At 37.8% G+C, this 24,701-nt stretch overlaps 1 protein-coding gene across 1 annotated transcript; it reads left to right on the forward strand.

Annotated features, from left to right (window-relative positions):
• The first annotated feature begins 5,658 nt into the window (after nucleotides 1–5,658).
• Nucleotides 5,659–23,461, forward strand: cacng4a (calcium channel, voltage-dependent, gamma subunit 4a). Its single transcript, XM_026933143.3, has 4 exons — nucleotides 5,659–6,353; nucleotides 18,150–18,233; nucleotides 19,852–19,992; nucleotides 20,290–23,461. Exons 1-4 carry the CDS (start codon nucleotides 6,125–6,127, stop codon nucleotides 20,811–20,813), a joined length of 978 nt encoding a protein of 325 aa, XP_026788944.1. The 5' UTR covers nucleotides 5,659–6,124; the 3' UTR covers nucleotides 20,814–23,461.
• Nucleotides 23,462–24,701: the final 1,240 nt, after the last annotated feature.

Below are 24,701 nucleotides of genomic sequence, written 5' to 3' on the forward strand. Positions count from 1 at the left end.
GTAACTAAAAATGAATAAAAATAAAAATATTGTTCTTTAATTTAAAAAAGAAGAATTGTTGGCAAATTGCTGTGGTATAAGAGGGAAAGAAAACACTTCCAGATGTGCTGCTATTAGAAAATAAGCAAATTTGGAGAGGAAACAATAACTCTACTTTGTGTTAAACCACATCACAGCACCCAATCGTTGATTATTTTCCAATAACAATTTTCAAAAACACCCCTAAATGTATTATTCCTTACTTATCATATTAGATATTAATTTAAATGAGGTGGAATAAGTATGATGATATTAAATGCAGCCATCTGCATGTCATGAATAGTAATCATTCAAGGTGTAGTAGAGGTACAAGTGTCTCTAGCGTAAAAAGCCGTTCGATTCTCCAGGACATGAGTGACACCTAGCTGCAGACCACATCTCATGCAAGGCAAAGGTAGTGTGAGGTAATAAGGGGATGTTAAAGATACAATACTCTATAGTAGAGAAAATACAGAAAAATTAAATGACATTTCTATTAATGATAAATTTCAGAATAAATGATTACTATTTATGTACAAATGACAATTTTTTGGCTAGGATGAGCAGGGGAAAATCAGCAATAAATTATGAATATATGTGTCTTCATCCAGTCACAAAGCAAGGGCTGGGTCATAATTCAGTTCTAATTCAATACTAATTAGCATGTCAAAATAGCAACATCTCTATTGGTGATATATTTGGCATACTATACTGAGGTACTAGGTGGTTAATGCTGTTATTAATTTCCTGTCCTTGCAGCTACGTACTACAGCCTGTGAGATTAAATCCAAGAATTATCACAGAGCCACAGTTGGACCAAAACCTCCAGAGACACCGTACCATGTCCACTTCTGCACTCTGACGCAACTTTCCTTCCAAGTTTCAAGAAAACGTCATATTCTAAATATGTGGCACTATACATACAATGCGCCTTGTTTATTTTAGTAAAGTTGTGTTTAAATTTATTCGTAGGCCAAACTTAAAAATTCTTGCAAAATTTACAATAGTTTCAGTAATACTGATTTTCCTATGTGCGAATGTTGAAAAATGCCAATCAGCTGATTTAAATTTAGTGACACCCACAAAACTCCATATAAGGCAAAGCTCAAAGAGAGCTGAAAACAACAAAATGACGACTAAATGGTAAACGAGTGCTAAATCTACCACAGACACACACTAACTCTTCCTCCTTTTATATTGTAGAATTTTGTTCTTACTGAATACCCAGTCTTAATTATTTGTCTTAATTTATGGATTTGTTCTGAATTCCTTTGTTGAGTTTCACAAAATTTCATTAAATTTGTGTTTCCAATTGAAACAAATTATCAATTTGAATGACATTTCTACAATTCTGTATATAAATTTGCAGTAGCTCATCACTAATTATACAATTTGACGCAGATCAGTCGAGGTGTACATTAATGAGTCTCCTTTTACATAAATTTACATAAACTTTTTTTTTCTGAGCTCACTAGATTGTCATGAATACCACATTTCTTGTGTAAAGGCTCCTGCAAATGAATTACAAATAAATCTGTTCATATCCAGGTTGCTAAATGATGCAATGACAATAAAGTGTAAAAAAAAAAAAAAATTACCCTATGGCTATGTTTGAATCCTATATGTCACCCAATATCCATAAATTTCTTCCAAAATCAAACAAAAAAAACACATACCCTAGCCTGTCATAGCCTGTCCTATCTACTCCTCCTTCTTTAGCTTATTCCTGTCTCTTCTTTAGGTGTCCTCTGCTGACCCAGATGAGACCTGAGACATGCCAAGCACTTATGACTAATACAATGCGACTCTCTGTGGGGCGCTGACGGTAATTGCTCAAGTCACCGTTCCATAAAAGATAGGTGTACATATTGAGGGAAGCACACATGGCCTGAAGCTTCCATTATTTTCTCTGATATTATCGCAGACGAGGCTGATGAGCGTCACAGGCATGGAAGTTAGAAAGGAAACGCCGCGTCTCAGCTGTGTGTGCTGGCTGATTTGTCGGCGTGGGCATTTTTCCCTCGGGGACATGGAAGCAATCCAGAGTGGCAGGAACTGGGGGCCTCTGTGAGAGGGACACAATTCAGAACGTTAGCAGACACAGCAGTCTCTGTCTCTTCCTGTCTGCTCCGATTACTTTCCCCCACCCGAGAAGGGACCTGATGGGGGTCGAAAACACTGAAGCTCCCAAACAGAGAAAAACCTCACATTCTGTATGTGCACTAACACACACAGCTCAACAGCATATAGGACTGGTATAACAGTTATAGATATTTATCCCTCTGTCTTATGCAAACTAGCTTTCTCTATGGTGCGATCTCAGCTGGACAGAGAAGCTGGAAGGAGATGATAATTAGAATTCTGAAGACACTAACCGCCTCGCCCTCATTCAGCAGAGTTCACACTGCACTGGAAATGAGGCTACAGTTTAGATTGCAATAGTAATACCACATGGTTTCCAGTCTAATGATCATGAGAATAAAACGAGCAGTTAAGTGTCAATGTGAAAGTGAGCCGATACACACAGTTATACACACAACACTGAAGAAAACATGTTGTTTTGTCTTGACCTTAGTTTTATTTAAATATATGCATGGCTGTGTTAGCAAAATCTAGATTTTAATTACGTTTTTTAAGGATGTAAAAAATACAATTATTGTGTTCATGTTGTTAGCTAATAAACTTGCTTATAACAATATAGTTCCTATTTCATTTGTGTATGCATTTAATTCTTTTTTTTAAATGAACAATTTTGTCATTTCATGAACACTGTGTGTAAAAATAGTATTACTGAGCCAAAAAATGGGCATCATTTATTAGTCTTTTAGTAAAGTTGTGTGTAAATGTTTTCATAGGTCAGCAATACTGAAATGTCTCTCCACACTCATGTGTGTAAGCTGATAATTATCAATCAGCCGATGTAGTTGATTTACTTTTAAAAGTAAAGTAAATGCTCACAAAACTTCATAAAAGGCTAAAATCTTACTAACAATAACAAAATGATGTTTAAATTGTGAAAGAGCACCTCCTAGGCATGGTGTGTATAAATCTTCCAATAATGCAGCTCAGCCACTGCAGCGCATCGACTACCATAGACACATAATAACTTTTCCTCTTTTTATAGGGTGCTATTACTTGTTATACTGGTTCTTTTGAATGGGTAGTCTTTGGATAGTTTGAATGGGTAGTTTATGGATATGGATTTCTCAAAATTATCATTAAATTCATGTTTGCAACTGAAATTAATAAGTAATTTAAACTTTACTGTACGTAAATTTGTGGTAACTGATTGCCAATTATACAATTTGAAGCCAATTAATCGAGGTTCACATTACATAAATTTACACAAACTCAGGAGCTCTTGTACAAACTCTTGTACAACAGTATTCTTACCTATTGCTATTGTCTGATAAATGTCTTCAGTGTTGAGAGAGTGATCATTTAGGCATACAGTTTGCAATGCTAAACTAGTAGCTATAAGTTTTCCCTGACCTCCTAGCAACTTTAGCTTTGTGTCCAGTGAAAAATTAAATAATCAAAGTCAAACCTGTCTGCACTGACGTTAAATACATTTGGATTAAGGGAGAATTTATTTATAATTTATTTTTGCCTGAACTATTCCTTAATGTACCCCAGATCAAGCTGGACCAGGCCAAGGTAAAAAGTTAAAATGGACCAGAACGACATCTTTTTTCTGGGCCAATTTAACTCGGATCATGCTGGCTTCATAACAGAGGTCTGTGTCTGTGAGTGCACTGTGAAAAACCATTAGCATCAGAATTGAGGCACTGAGAGATCAGATTATTGTAGACTGTGCCCGTTTCCACGCAAGAATCAGTAAATTAGCTTAAACCACAGCAAGCAGTCCTGGTGATATCTGTCTTTCTGTGCTTTATTAAGTGTGATAATATCCCACTCGTTTGGCTGATGGAGCAGAAGGTGTGGTTTCTTGACACCTTACATGAGATTCACAAAAGAATCAGGTCTCTTTGAACGACTCTTTTAACTGAGTCAATCGAGTGAATAGATTCACTTGAACAAATGAATCAAAAGTTTTGTCTAAGCTGACTCTTTTTATATTATTTATTATTGAAGTATTTCACATTGTCAGCGAGCTAATGCTTAACAGGATAGTCTATGCACATGCACCTCTCTGGAAGATCTATACATAAAGATACTTTCAAATTCAAATCCATTTAATCCAAAGAGAAATAATGTTGCAAATGTAAATAATGCCTGATTGCAGTCAATGCAAAGTGACTAGCTAGCTTGAGCGACAGTGTTTACTGTGTTATGTGTATTTTTCAAACAGTCACACCTAAACCAGGAAGTCTGCAAAGACAGTATGGTGGTTCAATCCCAAAATGCAATACATCATTTGATTACCAAACAGATATATTGTTAGATTGTTAGATTAGTTAGATTGTGAATTGTGTTGCTGCTTCTACATACTTGGAAGTTCTTTGTTAGCCTCAAAATAGGATGTTACATAGACTATAGTAAAGTAATAATAGTAATATTATAAATCATAAACCCGGGAACGTAGTGCTCATACACTTAAATTCCAAATTCTACCCAGCTATACAGAAAGACCTATGAATACGTGTATACAGATTAAAGGGAAATGTTAGTGATAATATAAGGTTTATTTGTATAATTACGGAATCAAAAGCTGCATGAGTTGAAGACTGGAAAACACCAGGCAGTCCAAACTGGAGAGTCTGTACCCACTGTACCCACTCTGATTCCTGTTCTTGGCTGACAGGATTGAAACTCGATGTGGTCTTCTCCTGTTGTAGTCCATCTGCCTCAAGGTTTGGTGTGTTGTGCGTTCTGAGATGCTTTTCTGTTCACCGTGACTGTAAAGAGTGATTATTTGAGTTACTGTAGCCTTCCTGTCAGTTCAGACCAGTGCGGCCATTCTCCTCTGACCTCTCTCATGAACTGGATGTTTTTTTTTTTGTAATGCCATTCCGTGTAAACTGTTGTATGTGAAAATCCCTGGAGATCAGCAGTATCTGAAATCAGTCCATCTTGCACCAAGAACCATGTGTCAGTCAGATCTCAGTTAGATCACTTTTTTTCTTCTCCTCTCCTCTTTTTTTTGTATCTGCATGATTTTATGCATTCTTCTGCTGCCAGATGATCAGCTGATTGATAACTACATGGATTTGCAGGTATACACTTAGTGTTCCTAATAAAGTCTTTTATTTGAAAAGAAATCAATATGTCTATCACAGTCGTGAGCGTAATATTACAGTGTGCTGGCAGGGGTTAGGACTGAGCAGCAGATAGCGCCTATCCATTCTCTGTATCAGTTATCCTACACAGGGTCACCTGGAGCCTATCCCAGGGGACATGTGCATGTCTACCTACAGTGCATGTCTACCTACAGCGCATGTCTTTGGACTGGGGGAGGAAACCCCAAAGGCATGAGGAGAGCATGCAAACTCTACACACGCAGGACGGAGACAGGACCCCGAACCCCAGTGGTGCGAGACAACACCGCTAACCACTAAGCCACCACATCCCCCCTATCCCTCACAACCCTCCCACCCCCACCCCACCCCCCCAGCAGATAGTGCCTTGCATTATGCAGTGAGACTGAATGCACTGAAGGAGTTTGTTTGAAAGAATCGAATCAGTAAAGTGACTCGTCAGTGCTTATTACTACCCGAGCGCGCGCAGTTCACTAGCGGGGGGGTGGAAAGGGAGCACGAGAGCGCAGAAGAGCGTCGTTTTCGCACCTCGGTGAGAAGTTTGCTACCACTGAACGCTCGGCTTGTATCCTTGAATCCATTTTTTTTTTGGCTCGAAATGCTCGGAGTGGATGCGCGTTTCAGGCTCCGCACGTGCGCCTGTCCGTTGATCCCCGTTGCGCGCTTTGAGCTTGGCGACCTGCTCGCTTGCGTCGCTCAGTTTTTCCATCAGAGTTAAAAAAAGACAGATTTAAAAAAAAATCCATTTATTTTTAACTTAAACAGCGCAAACCCCGTTGTCTCAGGATAAGGATTCGGGCTCAGCACGTGCGCCCGCCCTGCGTTCGTGGTTAGACGCGCGCGAATGTTGATGCCAGCGCGTGCCGGATGAGCATGAGTCCGCCGCCATGGCTCGCTGTGACCGCGGCGTTCAGACTCTTCTCACGGCTCTGGGCGCGTTCGCTGCCTTCAGCCTCATGACGGTGGCCATCGGCACGGACTACTGGCTGTACTCGCGCGCGTACGTGTGTAACGCCACCAACAGCAGCGCGGACGAAGCGGAAAACCTGCTGCAGCCGAAAAAGACCAAAGGAGACCTGACCCACTCTGGCCTCTGGAGGATCTGCTGTATTGAAGGTAAAACTGGACTCTGAATACACTTAGCTGAACTGGGCATTTATGATGTTTTATAATTCCAGGTAATAGTTCCAGTATTCCAGTAATTCCCTCTGACTTTAATATTATAAGCTTCTGTCTGGGTGAAGAGCATTTGGATATTCCAGGTAGCAAAACTCACTGAAATTTTACACCTGAAGAAAGAAAGTGACCAAAGACATCATTCATTCATCTATTCAGTAACCACTTTATCCTGGGCAGTGGATCCACAGTCTATCCTGGGAATACTGAGTGTGAGGAGGGAATACACCCAGGATGGGACAACAGTCCATCACATGGCAGCATGCACACACACACACACACACAGTCTACTTGCATGTTTTTGGGAGGAAGGAACCTGGAGAACCTGGAAACTCAGAGACAGTAATCCGAGCACAGGATTGAACCAGGAACCCTGGAGCTGTAAGACAGCAGCGCTCCCCACTGCACCATCTCCAGACACAGACAGAACCGTATTATTCTGTAAACTCAAATACAGCTTGGTTTTATACGACTCTATAAGGCCCTTTTTTTTATTAAGCAAACTCAGTTCTCAATAAATAACTAATAAATGATATAACACATTAGAGAAAGACATATTAAGCCTATTAATATCACATTATGATAATATATACTGTAGGTTTTATTTTTCTGAATGTATATTTCTTAATATTAGGAAAAGTTACTTTTTATGGTCAAAATATGAAGTCGTTATTAACAATATGCACTCAATGTCCACTTTAATAGGAACACCTGTACACTTGCTCATTCAGTCATCTAATCAGCCAATCATGTGGCAGCAGTGCCGAGAAAAAAAAAAAAATCATGCAGATACAGATCAAGAGCTGTGATTTTTCACATCAAACATCGGAATGAAGAAAACATGTGATCTCTGTGACTTTGCCAGATGGGCTGGTTTGAGTATTTAAAAAACTGCTGATCTGCCGGGATTTTCACTATAGTCACTATAGTTTAAACAGAATGGTGCAAAATGCAAAAAACATTGAGTGAGCGACAGTTCTGTGGGTGGAATCGCCTTGCTGATAAGAGAGGTCAGAGGAAAATGACCAGATTGGTTCAAGCTGCCAGGAAGGATATAGTAACTCAAATAATCACTCTTTACAACCGTGCTGAGCAGAAAAGCATCTCAGCATGCACAATACATTGAACCTTGAGGTTGTCGTCTGCTGCTGTAGCTCATCCACCTCAAGATTCGATGTGTTGTGCGTTCTGAGATACTTTTCTGCTCACCATGGTTGTAAAGAGTGCTTATTTGAGTTACTATAGACTTCCTGTGATCTCAGATCAGTCTGGTCATTCTCCTCTGATCTCTCTCATCAACAAGGTGTTTCAGCCTGCAGACTCTCCACACTCAGGATGTTTTTTGTTTTTCGCACCATTCTAAGATTTTAAACTCTAGAGACTGCTGTGTGTGAAAATCCCAGGAGATCAGCAGTTTCTAAAATACTCAAACCAGCCCATCTTGCACCAACAACCACGCCACAGTTAAAGTCACTGAAATCGCACTTTCCCCCATTCTGATGTTTGATGTGAACATTACCTGATGCTCTTGACCTGTATCTGCATGATTTTATGCTTTGCACTGCTGCCACATGATTAGCTAATTAGATAAATGCATGAATGTGCAGGTGTACAGGTGTTCCTAATAAAGTGGACAGTGAGTGTATTTTACCTTAAAGGTGTATTAGGTAAGATTTCTCAGAATTTGTCAAGATTAGGTCTCTAACTGTTAAGTAGGTGGAGCTGAATAAAATTTTGAATGAATTTTTCTTTACTCATTGAGCCCGCCCCCTTTTCCTACCCATGAATACAAAGTGGTGGTTCAACTAGACTTAATTCACTTCATATTCAATTCAAATCAATTTTATTTATGTTTATATTTTTACAGTGGACATTGTCACAAAACAGCTTTACAGATATCCGGATATAGGTACAGATTTAGATTGATCTGTAATGAGAAAGCCAGAGGCGACAGTGGCAAGGAAAAAGTTAGCAGGCTAACTAGAGTCAGCATTAGCAAGGATTGTCATGATGTCACTTTCAAGTGCACTATACAACACTATAAACACACAAAGTCCGGCTCATAATGATTTATGAGAATGGTCAAAAGTGCAATCGCTGTCCTTTTTTCTTCATAATAAGCTCTTATGAGCACTAGGTTGTGGTATTAGCATGTTAGCAAGGGGCGGAGTGAAAGGCTGTGAGGGAGTGGTCTATAAAATGACTGGCAGGAGGGCCATGTGAACACAAACATGCATTCTGGATCGTAACACAGTTTTCCACACGAGTTTCCTCAGCCACACAGTACTTTTGTCCCGAGGTCACGGCTTAAATCATCGTTTTTTTTTTTTTTTATTATTCATGTTCTACATATTTTTCCAGCTCATTCATATTATTAGTAAGAAAAAATGGACTACTGCACCTTTGAAATGTCTTTTTGAAACATTTTCCCATATAGCTATATTAAAAAACATTAGAACATAGATCTTCTGCACAAGCACACACACACACACACACACATCTCAAACTCTCAAGTGAAAAAGTTCACTTTATTAAGCAGTTTGCATGTAGCTAACTAATCTTACTAATATTTAATGCTAATGTAATCTGACATACAATAATCTATGCACTGAAGATTTTCTAATATGCCATGACTTTTACACATCACAAGACCAGCAAGTCTGACAGACCAAGGCCAATATTTTTTGTACACATAATTTAAATTAAACTAATTGAAAATATGTAAAACATTAGCAGATAGACGTTCTTTCCATTTTAGTTTGCCATTCTGAAGCTTCGAGTCTTGGGGAACTTGGATTTTGTTTGGCCAGAGCCGCCCATGGTCTGTATTCACCCTGGATAACATTTGGCTAAAATCAAGTTTATCTGTGCATTTGGAGAACTTTTCTTTAAAAATTAAAAAATTTCCCCTAGTGATAAAGTTTCTTGTGATTGACCAAAATGCCAGACAGAACCTTATAATACTGAGGTCTTGTGTGCATCTTTAAACATGACTCAGTCTTCTACACTCATTGGCCCAGTCTCTTTGTAGATATACAATTACTAACTGTAGTTCATCTCTCTGCTGTGCACGATTTGTCGGAACATTTCACTCCAATGGACTACCATGGGACCAACACTGACTAGATATGTGTGGTGGCCTGGGAAAACCCATCAGAACTCGCTGTGTCTGAATTCTGGCAAACTGTCAAAGAATGAAAAAATTGTTTTAAAGGCCAGAATTGGGTTTTTCTGCCTACAACATACTTTGAAACCAACTTTCAGAAACCATAAATATATTTCACCAAAGTGGAAATGTTTTTATTTACTTTTTCATCTTGCTTAGGCTATCATCATGCAGCGTTTAAGTTAGATAAACGTTATGTTAGGGGTTATGTTAGTTATGTTAGCGGTTTCCCAGGCAGCCACACTTTATTATAGTTTAACAAACACAGTAATAAAACAGTTAGTCTGCCTAAACATGTCTAAAACCGTGCTAGCTAAGTGTGATTTTCTCACACGGTGTATGTCAGGCTTTGATAAAGTTACTGGATTGCTACATGTGAAATGAATATAACCTAATCAGTTTAGTTTGTAATCAGATACTGGCTGTCAAAATGTCCACAATTGGAATGGAATTCAATTTCACTTTTGCGGCTAACCGAAAGAATTGAATTGATAAAACTTCACTTATAGAGAAACATGTTATAATTCAAGAAAATCTGTAGAGATATACAGTTGAGGTCAAAAGTTTACATCCCCCTTTCAGAATCTGCAAAATTTTCATTATTTTGCCAAAATAAGAGGGATCATACAAAATGCATGTTATTGTTTATTTAGTGCTGACCTGAATACGATATTTCACATAAAAGATGTTTACATATAGTCCACAAGAGAAAATAATAGCTGAATTTATAAAAATGACCCTGTTCAAAAGTTTACATCCCCTTGATTCTTAATACTGTGTTGTTACCTGAATGATCCACAGCTGTGTTTTTTTGTTTAGTGATAGTAGTTCAAGAACTGCCTGCTGTTCTTCAGAAAAATCCACAAATTCTTTGGTTTTCCAGCATTTTTGTGTATTTGAACCCTTTCCAACAATGACTGTATGATTTTGAGATTCATCTTTTCACACTGAGGACAACTGAGGGACTCATATGCAACTATTACAGAAGGTTCAAACGCTCACTGATGCTCCGGAAGGAAAAACATGCATTAAGAGCCGGGGGGTGAAAACTTTTTGAATTTGAAGATCAGCGTAAATTTAACTTATTTTGTCTTCTGGGAAACATGTAACTATCTTCTGTAGCCTCTGAAGGGCAGAACTAAATGAAAAAATACAATATTTAGGCAAAATAAGAAAAATGTACACAGCTTCATTCTGTTCAAAAGTTTTCACCCCCGGCTCTTAATGCATGTTTTTTTCTTCTGGAGCATCTGTGAGCGTTCAAATACACAAAAATGCTGGAAAACCAGACCTGAAGGATTTTCTGAAGAACAGCAGGCAGTTTAACTGTTCAGGACAAACAAGCGACTCAGGAACAACTATCACTAAACAAAAAAACACAGCTGTGGATCATTCAGGTAACAACACAGTATTAAGAATCAAGGGGATGTAAACTTTTGAACGGGGTCATTTTTATAAATTCAGCTATTATTTTCTCTTGTGGACTATATGTAAACATCTTTTATGTGAAATATCTTATTCAGGTCAGCACTAAATAAACAATAACATGCATTTTGTATGATCCCTCTTATTTTGGTAAAATAATGAACATTTTGCAGATTCTGAAAGGGGGATGTAAACTTTTGACCTCAACTGTATATGGTAGAAAATTTCTAAATTTGAGCATATGCATTATTTGTGGGAGATTTTTAGACACCTGATGTTATTTGAACACTGTGTTTTTTATGGCGGTCCCTTTCCACTGATTGCGGGGTTAGAGGGGACGGACAAAATGTACATAGCAACAATTGGGCGAACTACAGTCAATAATTGTATATGTTTAAACAGTGCACTTGTATGGTAGGCGTAACTGATAAAAGGGCCAATGGTAGGTACAAGGTGGGTGTACCTAATAAAATGTCAATATTAATGTCCATACTACTATATTGTACACGTTTATAAAATCTTATTGTATTAATGGTACTTTGCTCTGATTTTTTATATTATTATTATTATTATTATTATTGTTGTTATTATTATTATTATTTGGGCAGTGTATAAGTTTCACAGACATAAAAAGAGCACCTCAAAGGTTGCGCCAACCTTTCTAGTAGTTGATGCTGTTGCCCAGCAACCACAGGTCTCCAATTGCTATGGAAACTCCCCTACAGTACGGACAGGGGTTGCTATAAAATCGATTGTTGTACATTATAATTGACACAACAGTAGGACTGTGCGCTCACTCTAATGACACTCTAATGACTTGCTACTTTCTAATGGCATTCGCTGTGCTGCTTCACTGCTTGTATTTCCAAACATGCATAAAGCTGATAAAGGGACGTCAGCATCTCTCCTTGACACTCCATGAATGAATTATTAGAATCCAGCAGTCATGTGGTTCACTGTGGTAAATTGGTGGAAAGGCGATACCAGATTTCACACACGCATGAGTTTTAATTAATAATTCATCTAGATGAATTTAAAGTGAGCTGAGCCTGCATTTACAAACACATTCAGTTTACTTTACTACTTTACTATACTACTCTTTTCTTACCACGCTAATTTAAGGTATGGTACACACACACACACACACACACACACACACACGGACACACTACAATAGCCAAATTCAGTTCAAATTCAATTCAGTTAAATTGTATTTAGATTTTAACAACGGACATTGTGACAAAGCTTTACAGATATTTGAATATAGATACAGATTTCTATTTATCCCTAATAAGCAAGCCAGAGGTGACAGTGGCAAGGACAATGTTAGCATGCTAACTAGATTTAGCTTTAGCAAGGCTTGTCATTAAGGTAGACAGTCACTAAGATGGACAGCTGCATTCGTGATATCAATTTAAAAAAAAATTTCAAGTCCGTAATGCTCTACTGGGTTCTTGGTGTGCTTCTTTTAACATTTAGCAGAAAAGTTAACATTAACCAAACAACACTAAACTTGACTAAACTTTTTTGACAATTTTGTGTAATTTGTACTTTGATTAGACAATGTCTGCTTAGTCTGCCTACTATTAGTTTCTCCTCCTAAGGCATTTTATGTGAAAAAAAGGGATTGCAGTGTAAACAATCCACCTTGTTCCTGTTCATTACACCCGCAGCTGTATTTCACATGTGTTTTCTCAGTCACTATGGATTTGTCAGTGATGAGAGCTGAAAAGTATCAGTCTAAATGGAGAACAAATCTAGCGGGAGTTTCACTCTGTGTAATCCCCTGACATGACTGTCAGTGGTAGGCTGCATCAATCTATAGTCTGGGCTTGGAAGAAATCAGCCCCTTGCTTCTTTATACCATTCTGTGTATTTTTCTTACAACCATTGGTGGCACTGTAGTACTTAGTTTGACAAAAATCCAAAATAATTTGCCTTAAGATTAGCATAGTTTATTTATTAGCAAATAATCTGACATGGATGCCAAAAATGAAACTAGATTATTTATCCCAGCCGTTCCTGTGCTGTACTATATACTATACTTGACCATGACACCACTGGGCGTAAAAATTGTCCTGCAAGAAAAAAAATCGACATTTATTTTGCTTCATATATCCTACAAAGGCGTTATAATAAACACACTGACAGCTAGCATTGTTTCAAGGCATTCAGAATCAGAAACTAGTGTTTTTCAGCAACTTTCATGTAGAAATTTAGACATTGCCTTTTTTTTTTTCCAAACTCTCCAGTTTATATGAATGCCGTATGACCTGTTTTGAGCTTAGGTAATCATTTGTGCTTTACTAAAATAAAGTCTCATTATTTACTGCTGAAAAAAGTTAGAAAAATCCATATGGACTGTGGGTGTGTTGGTAATATTGGTAATATATTGTCTATGAAGCACAACTGTGATAATATTGGCCTAAGCCTTTTGACCTTCCAGAAGGCTGCAATATTCAAACGAGCCCACAACAAATCTCTAAATGTTTTGCTGTGTGCTGTGATCATCTTGACTAATCTGTGATGTTCCAAATGAGAGTTCTGTGTGTTTGGATGAATCACGGCATGCACACAATCTGGGAAGTCATTTTGTTCAAAATATTGCTGGCCAGTATACAATATTTCATAATTATCATATTTCATTATTCTCAAGAACTATTACAACAGTTAATGTGATCTTTACACATCTCATTAATCACACAAAAATGGCAATCTACATACTCCTCAATGATGTGTTTACCAAAACAACAAATATGTTTAAAACTGTATGCGTTCTTTCAAGTCTCTTTCATAATATTTAACATTTATGGAAGGAGTCTCTAGTTTAAAGCCATTCCATGGTAACATGACAATCTGTATTCTTTTTGTCTTATTAACTTCAATGGGAGAAAAAATAGAGCTGGTGGAACATAAGTAATAATATTACATAATAAAAGTATGATGAGTCGTTCAATAATAAATAAAAATAATGTAAATCATTGGTGTGGTGTAAGAGGAATAAAACAATTCAGGACATGCTTATATAATATATATAATATATAAAATATTTATATATATTACATAAAAATAATCATTTTTGGGTGGTAACGGTATCACACCACCCTATAAGCCTATAATCATTATTTTCCTATTACTGCATGCCACATCATCACACATTTCTTACGTATGAATTTTGGATTGCATTCTCACTGAAAGGTCACATGACCAGATATGCAAACTGACTATAAGCTTGTGCAAGCAGCGAGACAATTTTTGTGAGCCAGTAAGGAATTTTCTTTCCAGTTCTTTTATGTGGAGAAAACAGTCATGTGCCGTTTGGACAGATGAAGAAATGGTAGTTTTTCTTGCAAAAGCAACATCAGATGTCACTTAATGAAGAATGAATGAATGAATAAATCAACATCAAATCTACATATAAGACTGTTGTTTTGGCCCTTTTGGCTTTCCATACACACAAACACTTTGGGTATAGCACTTTTATCGCTCTGCTGAATCATTTTTACGTCCTCTTCAGGATTATTGAATGACCGTAGATGATGGAGTTCATTCAGAGATCCATTTGCATTTTCTTTTGCCGAATTTTCAGCTGTTTAAAGTTGAAAGGAAACACGGCTAATATGAGATTAAATGTCACATCTGTAAGGCCGGATTTGCCCTTTTTAATAATATGGTGTGCAATAAGAATTCCTTGACAACATCCTATTATTGCTATCTATTTTTAAATTGTGGGAAAAGAGAGTCTGTGTGTTTCCTTTAATAACAGCAGAGCCTCAGATCCAGCATCAGTCCAGGATATTATCAGGGAGACAGATGAAAGCCATCCCATCTTACCTGAGTTATCAGCGTGAAAGCCGGATTTAATAACGCCTGATGATATGAGAGAATCGACAAGAAATAACAGCTTTCAAGTATTAACTGCTTATTGCTTGACATAAACATCATCATCTATATATATATATATATATATATATATATATATATATATATATATATGTATGTGTGTGTGTGTGTATGTATGTGTATATATATATATATATATATATATATATATATATATATATATATATATATATATATACACACATATATATACGTATGTATATAATATTATTATATTCCAATTTTAGATTGGAAAAACTCTAACACACACTAATGCTCATACAAATCATACACCCAAACTCCAGCATACGCACACAGACACACACATACAGTATGCATTACATAGACTCAGACTCTCACATAGAGCAGTGAGGGAACTTATTCGACTCCATGAGTGTCAGATCTTCAGCAAAGCTTGACTTGATCTCTACACACACCTCAGTTTCACATTAATGCAAGGCCTGTTAAATAGCTGAAGAAATACAGAACACATTTTTTTTTTTTTGCAATTCTTCTCACCTGTGTTAGCACACTATGTTTGATTAAACACAAAACCTAATTATCAGTGCAACGTAGTCTACACAATAGCTTTATCCAAAACACAGGAAAAGAAAAAATTATTAGTAAAAATACTATTTATAGAGCTTGTTAGTTAATTCACAGTACTCTGGAGAGAAAGCCATAAGGCATATACTTAAGGAATAAAACATGTCAGCGCATGCTGTTTTAGGGAAATAATCAACGACAGCATGGTGTGATGTCCTTATAGTAAATCACCAACGCTAACAATTTTTTTAATTAATTAAAGAACAACACATTGCATGTTTTATCCATTTATAGTTATGTTATATGTTTTTCTGTATAAAAAGTAAGTTCCTGTTATCACTTACATTAATAGTGGCTATAAACATTGGTTCACTCCACAACATCTCTTTTTCTTCTCCCTATTGAAGTTAGTAAGACAAAAACACAGCTTGTCATGTTACCAAGAAACCATAAAACCCTTTCTCATGGAGGCTTTCCTGTGTTGAAAAACGTTGACTCTTCCTCTGATCGTTACATAGCTCTGACACTGGAGACTCCTTCCTAAAAGTTCATCAAACTTCTCGCTTCACCAATCGCTTCACCGATTACAAACTTCACCATATCAAAAATGGTACAGTTTGTAATCATTTTATGTTACACATCCACCACTGATGTCTCTCTGTTTATTAAAATATATTAAAAAAACAATAATATACAGTATAAACAATAACGAAGCGTGTTATGCCTTGTAGCCGGGACCACAGTCACCTTCACCATCTGACCAATCAGAATCAAGCAGTCAACAGCAGTGTAGGATAAACTTATTTATTCATAGTTTTTTATTTAGTAAATGTTTTTATCCAAAGTGGCTCTCAAGTGAAACCGAATCCATTTCAGAGCTGCGCACTTGAGCATTAAAGGCTTGCTAAATGCCCAATATTTGTGTTCTTTTTGTTGACAAAAGCGAAGAGGAAAATGTTCATCAATTTCATTTTTTTATGACAAAAAGAAAACTAGAATTAAATAAAACTTTACTTTTTGGGACAACTTATAAAAAGTGAGACAAAACCTGGAACATTTCCATCCTGATGGGAGTGGTCTCTTTCAGGATAACTCCTCCTCCACCCACAGGGCCCAAGGGATTGCGCAGTGATTTCCTACAGCCTTCAGTCACCAGAACTCATTCCAATTGAGATTTTGAAGTGATGTCTTAGACTCCATCATCAAAACAAAAACTAAAGGCATAAAGACTTTTAGAATGCTGTTCATCAAATCAGTACAGTTCCAGAGACTGTAAAAGCGCTGAAGCTGTTCTGGAGGCTTGTGATGGCTCAAAACCTTACTAAAACACTATGTTGTTTTTTTTTCTTTAATATGTCACCCGAGCACTGTCATTCCTTTAACGGCATAGAGTGCAATATATAAACAGAAAACACTCCATACATACAGCACTGAATGGAAAGCTAAGTGAATCAAAACATTAAATGGACTTGTATGTGTTATACAATACACATAATGGAGCTAAAAAGGCTAAAGCAGCATTTAAAATAGTAAACAAGTTTAGATCACCAGAACATGACAGCTGCATTAAGCACATTCAGAGGGTTTGGGCTCGGCTCAGCTTTACACATGAGGTTTCACTGTCACAGTGTGGTGTTTGATTAAAGTCATTATGTACACAGTATGCAAAAAAAACACACACATGCACAAACACACACTATGTGTACACACTGAATTCACATTGTGACACTACTATTGAGGGCCATTTTGGCGAAAATCACTTCCCTGAAAACTAACAGTGACTCAATCATCAAATGAGCACAAATTGTTTCATTTTAAATGTTCCCAATGCAACCAAGCTGCCCAAGCGTCATTGTGGTTTTACCAGAAGGAGCAGTGTGTTATCTGGATTGATTCTTACATAATCATTAAAGCAGGTAGTAAGGAAATGGGTTTTCATTCATACTATTCGTCAACATGTACCATATTAGAATAGGTGGTGAAACAGGTTATGTCATGTCTGTGCAAACAAATGGAGCTACGCTTTCTCTCATACACAGGTAATTTTCAGCCAAACGAGTTCACAAACAGGAGGAGAAATGCCAGACTGGTTCAAGCTGACAGGAAGGCTATAGCAACTCAAACAGCCACTCTGTTGAGCAGAAAAGCATTTCAGAATGCATAACACATGACCACTGATGCCTCAGATTTCTGTTCCTGGCCAACAGGAGTGGAATGTGATGTGGTCTTCTGCTGTTGTAGCCCATCCGCTCAAGGTTTGGAGTGTTGTACATTGTGAGATGCTTTTCTACTAAGCACGGTTGTAAAGAGTGGCTGTTTGAGTTGCTATAGCCTTCCTGTCAGCTTGAACCAGTCTGGCCTTTCTCCTCTGACCTCTCTCATCAAAAAGCTGTTTCTGCCTGTAGAGCTGCTGCTCACTGAATGCTCACTACAGTATATGGACCCCGCACCCCAATCAGCCCCCACCCCACCGCACCCACCGCAACCCCCCATAAAAGCTCCACATTATGTAATGTTATGTTGGAATTGAAATTCCAATCAATTTAATTGAATCCATGAATCTAGAGAAAAGAGCCCATAATATTGAAGTGTGTGTGGTGGTATTAGGGGAGGTGGGGGGAGGGGGTCGGGGAAGGTAAGGGTGACTATTGGGTACTTTATACATCACTGCTGAATCACAGCTACTGCGTCTGATTGCTCCTGTATCTGACTCACAGGAATCAACAAAGGAAGCTGTTACCGGATCAATCACTTCCCTGAGGATAATGACTACGATACAGACAGCTCTGAGTACATCCTGCGTAAGTCTGCCCTTTTTCCCCTCCATAGTATTTTTCTTTCACAGTCACATATCAAAGAATGAGCTTCTTTTCATACCAGGCATGAATAAATAGCACAAATTCACTGGCCAGGTCATGATTACAGGATGACGTGTCATTTATTTTTATCATAAATTCATGGTTTTTTGATAGTACTGGACACAGTATAGATTTTGTGACACAGTATGAAAACCAATGGGACAGATTATTGTATAGTGTGAGGAGGTTAATGACGTGAACCTACACCACACCGTTATTTTGAGTCATCAGTGACCTTCTTGCAGTTTTTTTTTTTAATGGAGACTAAATACAATAAAGTAAGTATATAGCTTGGAAGCTGAAAAAAGTATTTAAATATGAATTTTGGATATTTGAATTATATGCATATCACATTAAAATATTTAATAAATGTTTATTTTGTTACTACTGTTTTTTCTTTGTTTTTTATGATAAGTAAGATTTGCCTTTAAACATATAATGTCAAATTATGGGTTACGGTTTTGAGATTTTTAAAAAAATCAGAATTCTAATTTCCGGGATTCCTGGGGAATGTGTGTGTATAGGAAATGACTTGAGTGTGACTTTAACAGCTATGACTTATTCTTAGTCATTTTCTGGAAAAATAAATAAATAAATAAATACAGGGCAGATGGTGGATTTGATCACTGATTGGTTCAAAGTATACCTGCGCTTAATTATTTTTAGCTTAGACTGTACCTATTGTATTACCTTAGCTAGCAAGGTGTTTCTCAGATGTAAATTAAGTGGTTCTGAAAAAGCCTGAAACCATGAAACTACCTCTTTAGAAAGCAAATACATTAAATTAATGTGATATATGATAATTAAATATTATAAATTCATATTAACTACTTTATTGACTCTGAAACTTCTTTTACTAGGTAATATTAAGTGTCTTACCAGTTTACCAGAGTTATGCTTAGCTTGTAGAGTCACTTTGCTGATTCTGAAAGGTATTAATAATTGACTTGTTACGTGATATTATACACATACAATGTAAATCCAACATCAGTGACAGCTTTACCGTGGAGGTGAGCCCTGCTTGTTCCAGCACATCCATGTAAACAGTTATAGCTGTAAATAGATCAATATTTTGTAAAATCTAGTTTTAAGGAAAACTGAAATGAGCCAGAAACCTGCAGAATGTGTAACTCTGTGTAAATCTGATCTGTTCTCTACTCTACAGTACTGCTCCATTGATCCAGACTGTTTCCTTGGATGTATAGCAGTACAATCTTATTTCAAAATATTCACAATCTCATATCGAAATCAAATATTTATTTCAGTTGTTAGCAATTTAAAATAATATTGCTGGAAAATGAGCCTTCCCAAAGAGCAGTTGTCCTTCTGATGGCAGTTGTGCATGCTCAGATGGGAATTTGACCTGGAAATCTCTGTAAATGTTTTTAAACATTATTTTAATGTTAGCTACTAAATGAGTCAATTTAGAAGATTCATGCCTCGTACACATTAAAATATCAGAAGTCAAATTGTCCTGGGTGGAAAGTAGTTGAACCATATGGAGTTAGTGGAGTGAAGTGAAGCAGTGCAGCTCTAATGTGCTTGTTTGCTGTTTGTGTAGGGATTGTGCGAGCATCCAGCCTTTTCCCCATCCTGAGCACTATCCTGCTGCTGCTGGGAGGAGTGTGTGTGGCTGTAGGACGAGTTTACAGCGGCAGGAACAACATCCTCCTTAGTGCTGGCATCTTGTTTGTGGCTGCAGGTAAAACTTGGGTCTGTGGTGGGTTCATGGCAGCACAGCCAACAGCAATAATGTCACTAAAGCCAGCTTTACATTGTACATTTTTAGCTTGAATTTGCTGTCGCAGGAAAAAAACCTTGGTCATGAGTTAAAACAAGTGGAACATCATATTATCTGACATGAAAAACATGCTATCACACAGTCTGTTACAGAAGATTTTATGTTGTATGTTCAAAGAATGCTATAATCACAGAGTCTAAAGCTTTTTTTAATGATAGTAATGTCACAGATGAAATATGTGGTGTGGTCTTTTACCAGGTCTGAGCAACATCATAGGCATCATCGTGTACATCTCGAGCAACGTCGGCGACCCCAGCGACAAGAAAGGCGAAGACAAGAAGAACCAGTACAGCTACGGTTGGTCCTTCTACTCTGGCGCATTGTCGTTCATCGTGGCCGAAGCCATCGGTGTGCTTGCTGTCAACATCTACATTGAGAGGAACAAAGAAGTGCACGTGAAGCGGCGCAACTTCCTGAAAACCGGTGCATCGTCCTCCTCACCATACATGCGAATTCCAAGCTACCGGCAGCGCAGGCGGCGCTCTCGCTCCAGCTCACATTCCACCGAGCCATCTCGAGACAACTCGCCTGTCGGAAGGAAGATGGCGGCATCCGCACTGCCTCTAGGTGAGATCTCCATGTACACTCTAAGTCGAGAGCACCCACTGAGGTCAGGAGGCGCACTCGGGCCCTACCCAGAGCCACCCAACTTTCTGCAAGTTCACAACTGCTTCGCCAAAGGCACGAAGGACGGCGTTAACCGCAGGACCACGCCCGTTTAAACAACACACGTCTGGTTCAAGAGGGCCAATAGTCATAGTGGCACTTGGAAGTATAAGTATCACTGTGGCTGAGTTTTAACAATGTTACAATGAAATGTTGATTTGAGGGAGCGATGTTTTCCTTAACACATGTTTTAAAGATAACTAATGGACATTGTAGCATTTTCTGAGCCACGGTTTGGCTCCGAGTTTCATACTGTATATACATATGCACAGTCTGCAGTCCAAGTAGCAATATTTCAATGCACTGAAAATTGAAATATTATCCCAGAAATGTTTGAGTATTTTCATGTTTTCTTTGTGTCAGTATGATTGACACTCAAGGCCAATTCACACTGGACACATCACGTCATGCGTCACGTGTAGCTTAACGTCCACCTCGGCCACGTTAGAGATTAGCTGCGTGTCAGTGAAGCATCCTAATCATGCTTGCTTGTGTTTTTTAATGCTTCCTGTCTATTTTTTTTCACTCATGCTCATGAGTCAAGTGTAAACACCACAGAAAGCCAGTGAAAGCTTATTTAATGTACATTATTTAAAATCACAATCTACATAGATGTCATGAATATGCAACCTGTAGTTGCTAAGTGTTTGTAGCTATTATACTCATTTTACATCAACATGGGAGAACAAAATAAACACAAATATACCTTTTGTTCCATCGCACTGTATCATGTCACGTTTTTAGGTGAACAGCTTTGTAATTTACAGCCGGCAGATCACTATGGGCAAAAAAGACTTAGTAATGAAGGGTTGAGAGCAAGCAAGACTTAGCAACATGAGCTCTTCTTCACCTTCTTTTGGTTTTTGGACGCTTTACATCCAGTCCGTTGTATGAGCGCCTATTTCATCACAGTTTGCAAAAAACAAGTAGCTATGCACCTGCTGTAGTGGAGTCTGGAGCAGATTCTATTCTGTTATATAATGCATAGCAATGTGAGGTACAAGATGAGAGACAAATATATTGGAAAAAGGTAATGAGTAATTGGTGAGAGTAAGTGAAGAACGGTAGAGATCGCTCAGCTTGGCTAAGAGGTGGTTGAGAGGAGGCATGGTTTAGAGAGGCAAACTAGGCTTGTTCCTTTAATTATTAAACATTAAACATAGAGCCTAATATCTCTCAATAATGTGCACTTTCTCCTGCTCGTATGCAGCTGAGACGTGTCCAGTGTGGATTGTCTTGACATGATGATAATTTGATGCGACTCTTACACAATGCATCTTTTGTGAATTTGGGGTGAGACAGCATGAGAATGGGAAGCTTGAAAGGTGCTCATGCCGTGAACATGAAAACGTCTGGTTCATATCTGGTCCTTGCCCTCTTTTAGGAGATTTTATAGCTATTGAAGAAGCCATTTTGTACAACTGTGCTTTGAACCACTGCCATTTTGTTTACTTCGGATGTTTACATTTCAACAACCCTGCTGATGTGAATGAGTTCTGTCTTATACATTCCGTTAAATTTGAAGACTAAAGAACAAAAATCTTAAAGTCATAAAGTCAGTTATGTGGATGTTTAAGGAGTTTTTGCTCAGGGAAGTTCATAGTAATTGGCTGCAACCTATAAACATAACCTGTAATCCTTTTCTTTGGACCAATCTCAAAGCACTGTTGATGAATCTATGTGTCATAGTCTCTGAACTGCCATTTTGTGTTGGGACACAAGTGTTGGGACATATGGTCTAACACGTGGCTAATTTGCTCCTGCCGTGTTGTTGGTGGCGTATATATCTTAACACTACATGCTAGAAAGGAGCTTTTGACTAATGAAGCAAGCCTGATTGCCTTATAACACAGAGTCCATTCAGCAGCACCACAGAACGCATTAGAGCATCCACGGGGTGGCGAATTAACGTACTACAGTGCTGAAAACTCGACACTGAGTCTACTGCAGCATTCCCAAACTATCAAAGATGTCTGCCCAGATCTCTAGGAACAATGAAACCTGGGTAATTTAAAAAAAAAAAAAAAAGTAATAACGACTGGCAGCAGCCAAAACTTACAGATGATAACTTTCCAGACTGAGGGCGCCACCGTGATGTTATAACTGCCAAGAAGTCGATTTGTTATAATGTTATTGCTGTGATCAATCAAACATGGACAGTTGTTGTTTCTCTGTGGATGCTGTGAAATTGTCTCATATCATAATGGCATTACCTGAGGAAATATCTTTCTATTCCCAACAGTTATTGTCATAGCAACAGTTAATAAACACTAAGTCAATTCTCCTATGATTCTGAAGTAGCCTAGATTTCTCTAGAGACCCAGCAAAGACAACAGCCTTCTAGTTTGTTAGCTCTCACAAGAACTACTAAACTACCTTTTAACAACTGCGTAACAACAACAACAACAAAAAAGACATGGTCATGCATACTTGTGATTTAGCGCAATGCTTTCTGTTAATCGATAACACATTTACAGTTGATAATATTTTCTGTGGAAGATTCAATCTGTGCATTCTGGTGTAATTCTGTCTGCTTTTCCTGACTGTAGTCAATGTAAATAAAAACAAAGATATTAATGTTATACCTGAACTTGCTGACCATCACTTCATCACCAGATTCCCTGCAGAATAAGTCTGTATTAAAATAATAAATGTACAAATTGAAACTTTATTATCATCTGTTTCACTTCATAAAGTACTGCTTCCAAACCACTTACCAGAGTCTGATGCTTGTGTGAAGTCTGTTTGAGAAGTCTCCTTGAGATGATTTAATAATGAAACAATATTTGAGTGTGTGGTGATTTAAGTACAATATTAAACTGGTAACTATAAGAGTAAGAGTAAGATATAAGATATTCTTATATCTTAAGAATATAAGTATATAAGCTATCTTTTCTTCCAGGACAAAACTAAAGAAGGAGACTTTGTACACATCAGTCACATAGTCACATTTGAGGTAAGGAAAATATTGTCTAAGATTCAATTTTGGCTGAATTATTTCTCTGCTAGTCACCAGAAAGTTGTGAGTTCGATTCCTAACACTGCCACTGCTGACCCTTAACTGCCTGAACTGGTGTCAGTTGTAAATCATATTGGCTAAAATTTTCCTAGTGAATAAATATATGGATACAGCAAATATTTTAAGGCTTCTGAATATCACAGATTATTACATTGGGTGCTGTTGCCGAAATGTAAAAATGAATCCTCATAAAGGCACTGCTTTCAATGGCAAGGAGCCTAGAAGAGTGACTGTGAGATGAGATAGTTGATACTCTTATGAACTAGACAAGTGTTAGATCTGAGTAGTCAGCACACTCCTTTAAAACACCTTATGACTTTTTGGCCACGTTTTCATTCATGTTGCCTTTTATCAGTATCAGTTTCCTGCAGGATTGTCAGGATGTTTAAAAACCCATGTTGAAACCCAATCAAAAAACTACCAAGTCTGTGTAAAGTAACACAAGGCTATGTGTGTAGCTATGGTTCTACAACTAAGTGGATGACCATCAGCGTGGTTTACTATGGAACTAGTGAGCTTGTTTCCTTGCTGAGTACCAGTAGAATCACCTCATGACTGGAACCACATGAGGGTAACCTATAAAAGTTCCCTGTTATGTCACATTATTTCTTTTCATTTAGTGGTCCAGGTGACCTGGCAGCCCTCCACATAGTTGTAGAACCACTACTACATACACTATATGGCTAAAAATTTGTGGACACCTGACCATCATACCCATATGTGAGCCTTCCCCAAACTGTTGCCACAAAGTTGGAAGTTGTATGTTGTAGCTTTATAACTTACCCTCACTGGACAAAGAGCCCAAACATGTTCCAGCATGACAATAATGCCCCTGTGCACAAAACATGGTCCATTAAGTTATGGTTTGAAAAGGTTGTAGTGAAGGAACTCGAGTGGCTTGCACAGAGCCCTGACCTGAACCCCA

Source organism: Pangasianodon hypophthalmus, chromosome 2 (assembly GCF_027358585.1).
Source record: "Pangasianodon hypophthalmus isolate fPanHyp1 chromosome 2, fPanHyp1.pri, whole genome shotgun sequence".
NCBI classification, from domain to species: Eukaryota; Metazoa; Chordata; class Actinopteri; order Siluriformes; family Pangasiidae; genus Pangasianodon; species Pangasianodon hypophthalmus.